This window comes from Desmodus rotundus, chromosome 5, assembly GCF_022682495.2.
Source record: "Desmodus rotundus isolate HL8 chromosome 5, HLdesRot8A.1, whole genome shotgun sequence".
Taxonomy (NCBI): Eukaryota; Metazoa; Chordata; class Mammalia; order Chiroptera; family Phyllostomidae; genus Desmodus; species Desmodus rotundus.
Genome location: NC_071391.1, coordinates 23,192,798 through 23,205,040, shown reverse-complemented (window position 1 = coordinate 23,205,040; position 12,243 = coordinate 23,192,798). Strand labels below are relative to the sequence as shown.

Here is a 12,243-nt window from a genome sequence, read left to right as displayed (position 1 = left end):
TCGAGTCAGTGAAAGTATCCTTGGGTGAGGATTTTTTAAAAAGATTGTAGGTTCTGTAGGACTGTATGAATTATGATATATACTCCATTCCTTCAAAACTTCAGAATTTTATCTTCCTATCCCACCAAAGTTAGAAAGCCACCCAAAATCATATTACCTATTTTAAATAGACAAATATTCTGAGTATTTGGAATAACATTTCAAAAAATACAAAATATTTGTTAGATGGGAAAATGTAATTTTAAGAATTGCTATGAATGTTCTAATATTAATATTTCAGAAATCATTGTTAACAGATTAATTTGACTAATATGAAAACAGTAGTTTAAATACTAATTAGAAAAGAGATGTTTTAAAGTATGAACTTTTAGGCTATGCCAAGCATATTAGAAATATTTATCTACAATACTTTCTAGCTACTCAAACCAAAAAGCTATCTGAAATAGTGATTAGTATTTTATTACACAACATGAGAAACTGAATTGGATAATTTTATAGGCGGTGCATCATGAGTCTGAAAGAGAATAAAGTACCCACTTACAGTTTGCCTGCTTAGCCATGTGCCTGCTGTACAAACTGTGTCCCTAAATCTATTCGGGGTCAAGAATTGAAGGGGCCTGACCAATACAAAGCCCATCTTATAAAACTACAGCCTGAAGCAAGCACTTTAAAAAAAGCATGACACTTTCTAAAGGTTATAAAGAGTAAATAAACCATCAAATTACTCCTCTTTTATTGTTTTTGTAAAACACTTAAATCCTTGTAGTCCTAAGGCAGCTAATAAAAAATAAGCACTTTTAAGATTCGATATTCTTGGATACTTTATTGAAGTTACGGATGGGATTTTCTTATCAAATTGAATATATTTTTAACACTGACAATTTAATAAGAAGTATTCATAACTTTTGAAAGCTGCTTGAAGAATGCATGGAAGATTAAAATGAAAAGTTCCCTCAAGAAGTAAGTAATTTTTAATAGAAAGAATGAAGTTAAATTAAAACCCTAATACAGTAGAAGTATATTATGTTACCTTTCAGTAATGTGGATAACACCCATTTTATCAGCCTTCCATGCAGTGTAAATATAGACATTCTACAAATCATTGTCATTACAAAAGTATGATTCCACTCATAGCATAATTAATTTTCTGGGGCACTGAAATGCTGCTTCTCCGCATATTACACCATTAGTTATCCAGTTTTCTTTCACAATTTCCTTAGCAAATCATTGGTATAGTAGAATATCCAAATTTCCATGGCTTTTATTTATTGCTAATTAAAAATCCAAGATTTACTTCTGTTTAGATATTTAATAAATTTAAAGCGTCCTTTCTCTGAATTCCCATAATACTTTCTTCATAATTCTATTATGATCCATAATATATACTACTTGAGAGTATTGTAATTAAGTTGTATGGTATGCTGTGACTATTGAAATTTAAACGCTGTGACTATTGAAATTTAAACTCTCTTAGGGCAAGACTGAGTAGTTTTCCAAAGGTTATCAAATAAATGCATATTTTAAAGTTTGAAAGTTCTGTGGTAGTAGTCTTTCATTCCCACTGTGTAGACGACCTGGCTTAGAAATACATTTTGTTTAAAAACTTTCTACCCACTTTCAGTATTTAAAACCTAATAGATTTTACATTAAAGTCTTTATTTCTAGTTTCTCTTCAATAATTGGAAGAGCTGATAGAACAGGTTCAATTTTTCTATATGGCAACAATGTTCTGAAACAAAGAGATAGGTTGAACTGAAGATACAGGCTTCCCAGTTCAACACAATCCCTACCCTATTCACATCACAAGGATGATGAATTTGTGATCCTTCTACTATTGTTCATCTCTACTCATCAGTTATTCTGTGTATTTATCTAATAATGGAATTTACCAGAAATGGTGTCTAACTTTTAAAAAGCACATATTATAAATTCAATATAAACTTCTTGTGTTGATTCAGATTATCTATAGATCATTACTAATTTAAAACACTCTATTTTTTCTAATATTATAATTACCAATTTAGATCCATATGGGAAAAACTGAGTAATGTCCCTCTCTATTTTGTTAGTTCCAGCATAGTTAAGTAGTGAAATATAGGTTAGTTAGGTAATAAAGTCTCCTTATTGACTTTATTTTATTGTATTTGCTTCTTTAATAAACTTCACTATCTAGCCATTTCAGTATGACCCAATTTTATGTTGACTGTATTATTCATTCCAGTTATTTATTAAATATAGTAATAGAAGAGCATTAGACAACAAATAGATCAGAATACTAGTCTCTCAAAACCTCTGGGTCTTAGGTTGGACTAAAGTTATCTCAGGTCACACTTCCACCTCTAAAATTTTACAATTTCATGATCCTGCAAAAAGACTGATCATGTAGAATACATCTCTAATCATATAGAAAAGGAAAGCAATGAGAGATGATTCTGACAATCACCATTCACCAATTCACCACATGCTAAGAAAGTGAGGCAGTCTCGTGAAGATTGACTTAGTGTTCAGGACTCACCAAAGAGGTGAGAAAATATCCCAGGAGTTTAGTCGGAAGCCCAAAGAGCTATACTCATAGAGTAGAGGGTAGAAATAAACTAGCCCTCACAGAGATGGAAACTGAGCTTCTGGTTGCCTCAAACTCTGATAGGTAACATGATCTGCCCATCCTAACTTCCAGAAGCAAAAGTAAATCTCTCTAGAGGAAGAGAGCATCAAAGCCTCAAATTCTCTTTGCAATTTTTCATGCACAGACTCAGTCATTTAATCAAAATTCATCCTACACTCCAAAAGATAAGGTCAAATAACAAAAAAACTAAGAAGAAAAAAAGAGACACTAGAAACAGATCTACAAGACCAGATATTAGAGTTTATAGGTATAGACTTTAAGATACATGAAACTAATATGCTCAAAAATATATATAACAAAATGGATTTCAGCAAAGAATTGAAAATTAAAAAAGAACCAAATAGTAATTTTAGAACTGAAAAGAAATAAAATTAAGAACTCAACAGACTGACTTTTTCAGCAGATTAGATAAACTGAAGAGAATATTAGTGAACTGAAAGTACAGAAGAAAATAACCAAACTAAAGCATGAGAAGGGAAATGCAGACAGAAAATCAGTAATAATATAGGAGATTTAAACAAGATTGACAAAGTTAACCAAGTTCACATTCATAGAACACCACACCCAAGAAACATAGAATACATATTATCTTCAAGTTCATCTATGCTGGAATATTTACTAAAATTGATTATATGCTTGGCTAGAAAGCAAGGCTCCACAAATACTAAGTGACTAAAATAATATAGGGCATATTATCTGATGTAGTAGAATTATGCTAGAAATTATTTTTTTACAAGTTAATAAAAATAAAATTCCAAAATACGTTTGGAAGTAGTAATACACTTCTAAATAATTCATGGATCAAAAAGAAATTACAATGAAAATTAGAAAATAATTCAAAATAAATGATAATGAAGATAAAACATAGAAAAAATAGTGGGATCCAGCTAACACCATGCTAAGAGGGTTATAGCCTTAAATGCTTTATATTGGAAAAGAAAAAAGTTAAAGTTAATTAACTAAATATCCATCTCCAAAGGTTCAAAATTTAAAACAGAAAATTAGATAATACAAATTAAAAAATCAATGAAACAAATACATAATAGAATCAGAAAAGCCAAAGTTTAATTCCTTGACAATACTGACACAGTTGATAAACCCCCATGACCCAAAATTCCTACTCATTCATAATGTCTCTGCATGAGCTATTCCAAGTCATATATGGTTTTATTTTTATTGTCTTTTTTAAAAAGATTTATTTATTTTTAGAGAGAAGGAAAGGGTGGGAGAAAGGGGGCAGGGAGGGACAAACATCAACCTGGGAGAGAAACATCAGCCAGTTGCCTCTCACATGCCCCCAGCCAGAAAGCTGGCCCACAACCCAGACATGTGCCTGACTGGGAATCAAACTGGTGACCTTTCACTTTGTGGGACAACGCCCAACCCACTGAGCCACACCAGTCAGGGCCACTCTCTAGTTTTTATATTTGTGCTGATCATATAGTATTTCCTGGCATGCCTAATACTTTGTTATTTTTCACTTTTATTATAAAACAACCTCAAATGTATAGAAAAGGTGTAAGAACACTACAAAGAAACACCTCTGTAGTAACCACGGATAATGATTTTATATATTTCTCCCCAGAACTATTTTATATATTTCTCCCTAGCTCGTGTGGCTCAGTGGATGGAGCATCGGCCTGTGAACCAAAGGGTCGCCAGTTCGATTTCCATTCAGGGCACATGCCTGGGTTGTGGGCCAGGTCCCCAGTTAGGGTGCTCAAGAAGCAACCACACACTGATGTTTCTGTCCCTTTCTTTCTCCCTCCCTTCCCCTCTTCTAAAAATAGATAGATTTTTTTTTAAGTTTTGCTCTTACTTAGCTGTGTCATACATGCCTGCACAACATTTTGTACAAAAATGTTCACAGTAGGTTCATTCATAATAGCCAACTGAAAATCACACAGGAGCCCATCAATAGGTTAACGAAAAGAACAAACTGTGTTACATTTATACAACAGAATACTACTCAACAATAAAAAAAGACAAACTACTGATATGTTCAACAACATGAATGAATCTCAAAAATATTATGCTGAATAAATAAAAACTTACACAAAAGAAAAATATTACATGGTTCCTTTATATGCATTTCTACAACAGAAGTAAACTAATCCATGGTGAAAAGTAAGAACAATGGTTACCTCTGGATGGATAAAGTTGAGGAATAAGTGAGAACAGACATGAAGAAACTTTCTCTGGATAAAAGTAATGACCTCTATCTTGACAAGGGTTTGGGTTGCACAGCTGTATGCATTTATTAAAACTCATGAAATAGTGCACTTAAGAACTATACATTTCACTGTATTTTACATTAAAAGAAAAATACATAAAGAAACATTGCACTCTAGTTTAATGATATGCACACTGAAGCACACTAATTTTAAACCCTGTGAGTACACTGGGCCCACCTGAATAATTCAGCATAATCTATCTCAAAATTCATAACTTTATCACATCTGCAAAGTCCCTTTTACTGTGTAAGGTAACATATTCAAAGGTTCTGAGGATTAAGATGTAGATTTCACTGGGGTGCCATTATTCTGCTTACCATAGTGGGTATATGGATGTTCACTGTGAAATTCTTTTAACTGTTATGTATTTTTAGAATTTTCCTAATAAAACATGGGGGGGGGATTAAAATACAACAATATGGATAAAGTGTTGTCATTATGTAAATGTGAAAATCAATGATTATCTTTTTCCAATAAAAGAGAAAATTTATCCCCCTTTTAAGAATAAAGTTCTCCTTTAAATGATGAATGTTATTAAAAGTAGTATATGCACCTGCATTTGGTTATTTAAAATACCGTTCCTGTTGCTACCCTGAAATTTTTCAAACGACTTTTAAAGGAAGCTTATTTTTCAAGTTGGAAATATAAACATACCAAAATATAATGTTTGAAACATAATAAAATAGAATATAAAGTTTTAAACAGTTATCTAAACTTGCTTTAATTAGAAAAGATATACCATTATCCAGATATTCTTTTTTTAGCAGGATTTCTTCTCTGTTAAATAGACTTTTATTATTTTGCTAATAAGTAGCTTTAGACAGGATGAACATTGTGGTTAAGTTTTCTTATTATGACAACAAATTTCAATACTTTTAAATCCTAGAACAAGGTTCATATAATGAAAATGTTTCAAATCTTTTTTTCCCTCACTTAATAGGTAATTTTCAGGAAGTCACCAAACTCTATCGATTCTTCTTTTCTGTCTCTACTGTCCTATCTTCATACAAAAGTCCTAGTGACCTCATCCCTAGATCATTACAGTAGTTTGAGTTTATTTTCTTCTCTTTAAAATTTACCTACCAAGTCCAAACTGTCTTTAGAGAGTTGACAATATAAATTTTCAAATTTATATCCAGAGAATCTCAGAAATGAAATGCCTTTAAGGAGTTTCAAACAATATAGATCTCCTGCTGAAACAAAACATCTTTTACTATTTTACACTAAATCTCTCCTTTCTAAAAATCTCAGGGTTATCACTCTAAAACTAAGAATATTTTTTTCTCTGAACTCTGAATACTCACTACATACATTTATTTTGTCACTTAATCATGTATTGCCTTGTTTCATTATTTAATCATTTCATATGCACAACCAACTCATAACCATAACAAAAATGTAATCTCCTGAAGAAGTGTGTCTTTAATCAGCCACAGTATCTAACTACAGTGCTCTCTCTGCACTCCAAGGCACTCAACAAATATCAGCTGATCTATCCAGTGTTTAACAACCTGAAAATCTGTTATATTTTTTGCTTTAGTTTATAAATTCTCCTTTCCCATTCCCTGATGTCAACTAACTCTACCCTTCTCCCTTTTGCTTCATTATTTGAACTGTATTTCTTCTTTCTAAATAAGAGGTTATTTTGTTAAGTGTTTTTTCGTTAAGCCAAAAAAACTGGACAAATCAAGTTCTCTGATTAAAAAAGCATTTTAAAAAGGTACTTACCCGTCTCATACGTAATTCTTCTAATGCTTCCAGTAAACTTGTCCTGAAGTCTAATAGCTGAATAGAAAACAGTGTCTTTGAAGAACTTTGAAGAGCAAAGGTAGATGATGAGTCAGTCTTAAAATCATTCTCCATATTGACATTTATTTCCTGTAATACAAAAAGGGTTTGACTGTAAAAAAACAAACAAACAAAAAAACTTACCTAGGTTTTTCAAGTAAAAGTACAGTTAGCACAAAAATGTAACAACCTGTATCCCATAATCCTTCAGGTTTAACAGTGAATAAGTTTTGTCATTACTCCTATACTCATCTTGATACACAAAGCACTTAGCAAAAAATGATTGAATTTTGTTTCTTTGTGACTGAGGCTTTCTTTGTTACCCTGGTACCCTCAAGCGCTAAATTTTCTGCCCCTAACACCTGTCTCCTAAAGGCTGGATTCCTAAGGCTGCAGGCAAGGCATGGCTCTTCACTAACTGTTTTACACCAAGGCTGAGAGAAACACTGTGCTTCCTAAACTTCACCTTGATATAAAGCATTCTGTAAGGATGGTATGAGTACCAATTAAAAACAATGCCATCTTTAAACCCAACAAAGTTGGAAGAGAAGGAACTGGGGTAACTGCCTTTTATTTAAAACGAAGACACTTAGCTATCTTTTTCAACTCAGAAAATGCATGAGTTAGGCGGCAAAAACTTTTCTTTTCAACTTGCATTTGAATAATTATCACTTCACAAGTATTTTCAAAGAAATATACAGAGAATCCTACACACCATTCACTTACCCTCTCCCAATCTTAAGATCTTGTATAAAATAGTACAATGTTAAAACTGTGTATCTGACATTGGTACAATCCAAAGAGCTTAGAAAATTAAAGCTGAAAAATTTTTTAATACGTATTAATTCAAATAAAAATAGTAAGTTCATGAAATCCTAACATTAAATAACTTTTTTTATTAAAAATAACATTTTCCTAAACAAAAAAATTGCAATAAAAACGGCACTGTTTTGTATTTGCAAAGCTCCTTCATATATGGCTTAAAAGAAGACAATTGGATTCAGTATGTTGAAATACCATATTGTTCAGTTTATTAAAAACTCTGTTGTAGTCTAATGAGAAAATGAAGAATGGCAATAACACTGTTGTATTATGATGAAAATATTTTTAACTTGCAGAACCCCTGAAAGGATCCTCCCACACTTTGAGAACCACTGGTGTAAATTGACCGTTGAGTCACCCGGCAGTTTTAAGAATATCAGAAAAATGAAAGAAAGGAAAGTGGTAGTGACTATGGGTGATATAAGTGAATTACTATAACAGGATGTAAAAAAATACTGTAAACGTGTATACATCAAGAAACAGAATTATATTACAGATGACCCTTGAACAACACAGGTTTGAACAGCACAGGCCCACTTACACTCAGATTTTTTTTTCAATAAATACCTGTAGAGTTTTCAACCCGCAGCTGGGAGTCTATGGAAGTGGAGGGCCAACTGCATGCACTGATCCACACTATTTTATGTAGGGGACTTGAGCATGTAAGCAGATTTTTGTATCTTTAGGGGGTCCTGAAACCAGATACTGAGGGACAACTGTTTGTAGTTAAGTTTGGGGGGAGTCAAAAGTTTCACGCAGATTTTTAACTGCATGGGGGCAAGAACCCATAACCCTTGTGTCATTCAAGAGTTAACTGTATTTAAATGTATAGAGGTAAATACCAGAAGAAATCGGCAAAGCAATTAAATATAGCTGACTCTGGGACATGGAAATGGGGAAACATAGGCCACGTGATTGCTGTTTTTCAATGTGTGCTTATCAGCCCTATTTCTTTTTAACCAAGCACAAATAGCACTTTGGTTAAAATAAAAAATTAGCAAAACAAAGCAAGAAAGAAAATTAAACAGGACCTGGCTGGTATAGCTCAGTGAATTGACCGCGGGCCTGCTAACCAAAGGGTCGCCAGTTTGATTCCCAGACAGAGCACATGCCTGGGTTGCAGGCCAGGTCCCCAGTTAGGGGCGCGTGAGAGGCAACCACACATTGATGTTTCTCTCCCTCTCTTTCTCCTTCCCTTCCCATCTCTCTAAAAATAAATAAAATCTTTTTTAAAAATTAAACAGAACAGGACCCTGCCCTTATGGTTATCTAATATAAGTTGTCTTATACAGCTAATAATTATGGTAAAAGTATATACATATGCACAGGTATAACAGATACACAAATATACAGGAGTACATAGAGTTAGAATTCTTTTGGCAGCAGATAATATAGTCTGACTGGAATTAGCTTAAACAAGAAGAGCATTTATTATTTTACATTATGGAAATATAGAGGTTGGGCAGGCTCCTGGTGTGATATAATTGGTGCCTGAACAATGTTGTCAAGGACCGAGGTTCTCTTTGCCACATCTACTGAGAGGGTGAAGACCATTCTCAGAGACCAGACTGTCATCACTCCAGAAAGCGTCATCACTCAGAAGGGACAGTTATTGTGAGGGACTCCAGAAGTACCCTACACAAGGACTTCAATCGCATCAATGTAGAATTCAGTCTCCTTGGAGAGAAAAAGAAGAGGCTCAGGGTTGATAAATGGTGGGGAGACAGAAAGGCACTGGCTACAATTAGCACTATTTGCAGCCACGTACTGACCATGGTCAAAGGTGTTTGCACTGGGCTTCCCTTACAAGATAAGGTCTGTGTACACTCACTTCCCCATCAATGTCCTTATTCAGGAGAATGGTTCTCTTATTGAAATCAGAAACTTAAGTGAAAAATACATCCATGGGGTTTAATGAAGTCAAGTTTTACATGTTTAGTATCTCAAGCCCAGAAAGATAAGTTGGTTCTTAAAGGAAATAACACTGAACTGGTATCAAATTCAGCTGCTTTGATTCAGCAAGCCACAACAGTTAAAAAGAAGGATATCAGAAAGTGGATGGCATCCATGTTTCTGAAATAGGAACAGTTCAGTAGGCTGATGAAAAAGATCCATGTCGTCTAGCTACAGAAACAGCAAGATGCCGGATGATTCCTCAGACTTATTTGTAATATTTTAAAGATGCAATAAAAGACACGTATTGATTTGGGGGGAAATAAAGGACCAAGGTTCTTCCCCCATCACTACACTCTGCCATTCTCGCTGCCCGCAAGCTGACTCCTCTTGTGGTCAAGAAGGCTTCAGCAATTCCAGGTGTTATGTATGACTAGACAAACAATCCACAGCACAAGCAAGGGCTCATTTCCTCCTGAGACACTTTCTTAGGAGCAAGGAAAATTTTCTCAGCAGCCTCCTATCAGAATACACTTCCCCTTCAGATCTCCTTGGCTAGGATTGAGTTGCTCATCTGTGGAGTTGGCCAAAAAAGTTAATTTAGTTTTTTCCATACAATGGCTCTACTAGTGCTTAGTTGTCTTTAACTTCATTAGAAACAATTTTGTTAGACTGTATTGTGACAGCTGTCATATCAGTGTGCATTTAAAAAAAAACATCAGTGCTGGCGATTTTTTGTGTAGCCATTTTAGTATTGAAGATGGAAGAAAATAAGCAACATATTTGGCGTATTATGTTTATTACTTCAAGAAAGGTAAAAACGCAACTGAAATGCAAAAAAGAGATTTGTGCCATATACGAAGAAGGTGCTGTGACTGATCAAACATGTCAAAAGTGGTTTGTGAAGTTTCTTGGTACTATTGACATTTTGGCCAAGTAACTCTTTGCTGTGGGGCTGCCTCACATATTGGAAGATGTTAGCAGCACCCCAGCCTCTACCCACTAGAAACCAATAGTGGGAGATAGCAGACATACTCAAAATATCCAAATCAATAAAGTTACTGGTGAAAACAAAAAATGTGTCTTTTATTTTATGGAAAAAACTATATGGACTTTTTGGCCAACCCAATATTTATAAATCAATCATTGGCAAGGGTAATGAAATTACCATAGTGGTTTAGTTTAATTTTATGTGGTGAAGATGTTAGGGAATTAGCTGCAATGACTCCAGATATAAGATATACTTTAAGATAGTTACATGCTATTATAGTTGCTCAGCAAAAGGAAAGGACCACTCTATTGAGACCAAAATGAATTCTTGGAAGGTAAGATATTTTAGTGGAGCCTTGAAGGGTAATATTTTGACAAGTCAAGAAGGAAGTAATGGTACATTCAGAGGAATTTCTTTTTCCATTTATTTGACCGAATGATTTGAGTCACTACTTTCCCATAGCCTTCTGTTCTGCTGTTCCAACCTGGCCTGGTTAGCTGGATGCACAAGCGTTGTACTACACTTTTTCCACTGATGTTTTCTTGTGCTGGAACCTCTGTTTCCTTGCTACTGTGCCTTTTTTTTTCTTTTTTCCTCATTTTGATGAAGATTAACACCCAATAATTTCTTATGGAAGAGTGAATGGGAAGCAAGTTTTTTAAATGTAGAAATGTCTGCAAATTATATAATTCCAACCTCACACTTAATTGATAGTTTGGCCTCAGTTGTGGGAAAATTTGCCAGTACTATTTCTTTAATAGTATCCTTCCCAACTTCTCTGTTCTCTTTCTGGAATTCCTTATAGTAGGACATTGGATCATGTACAATTACTATCTAATTTTCTCCTCTCTCTAACTTCCATTTTATTGTACTTTTGTTCCACATTCTGAGAGGTCTCCTCCCCTTTATTTTCCAATTATTCTATTATAATTTTTCATGTTTTGAAAGTCCAAGAGTTCTTTCATGTTACGTGATTGTGTATTTTTTCAGATCATCCTGTTTTAGTTTTATGAAAATAAGAACCTCCCTTATCTGGTGATTATAAATTATATGTATATTGTTATATATTATTTAATGACCACAAATTCTTCCCATTCAGTATCCATGCCTCTTTGCAATATTACACTCTTACTCCTCCCACCCAAACATGGAATATATTTCTTCACCCTTTTGAATCTAGTTTAGCTTTACAAGTTGCTTTGACCAACAGAATGTGGCAGAATTGACAGTGTATGAGTTCCAGAGCCGTATTTTAGTAACTCCAGTATTTTCTGCTTTTGAACTCTTAGTTTGCTCCCCAGAGATCACCATGCTGTGAAAAAGTCTGAGATGAAATTCCATGTGAAGAAAGGGACCCAGGAGTTCCACCTTTTCCAGCTGAGCTTAGCCTCAATCAAACCTACCAAATGAATAAACTTGCATGAAAGAGCTTACATGAAACTATAAGATACATATTCCAGTCAATCCACAAAATTGTGAGGAATAATAAATTATTGTTGTTTCTAGCCACTAAGTTTTGGGTGGTTTGTTACTCAGCAACAGGTAATTAACAGAGAAATCAATAATGAAAATGAAATGATGTCATACAAACATCTAAAACATTTGGCACTGGCTTTGGAACTGTATGATAAGCAGGGGTGGGACGAGTGGCAGGAAGACTATGAATTGGAAGACAATGAGGGAACTGTTACTGAGTCTGCGAAGATGGCACAAAATAACTGACTGAAGCACTGTCTGCAGTGACTTGGAAGATAAAAAGTGTATGTAATTAAAATGCGGATCTAAGGAAATATCCATTCATAAAGTTGGATGTGCCAACTGGCTTTTTTATATTTTTAGCTGAATATGAAAGGAATAGGAAGAGACAGAAAACAGAATTGTTCAGGTGC

General features: G+C 34.1%; 1 protein-coding gene and 1 pseudogene across 1 annotated transcript in view; one reads left to right on the top strand and one right to left on the bottom strand.

The window, feature by feature from the left end:
• The window catches only part of CCDC73 (coiled-coil domain containing 73), a 69,344-nt gene extending 60,281 nt beyond the window's left edge, over positions 1-9,063 (bottom strand). The window contains exons 1-2 of the mRNA XM_024558846.3: positions 8,911-9,063; positions 6,589-6,738 (exon numbers count right to left, since the gene is read on the bottom strand). Coding sequence (XP_024414614.2) covers positions 6,589-6,738; positions 8,911-9,063 — 303 coding nt within the window. The remainder of the gene's footprint in view (positions 1-6,588; positions 6,739-8,910) is intronic.
• A 180-nt stretch (positions 9,064-9,243) lies between these two features.
• LOC112303190 (plasma protease C1 inhibitor pseudogene) overlaps positions 9,244-12,243 on the top strand; it is a 34,056-nt pseudogene continuing 31,056 nt past the window's right edge.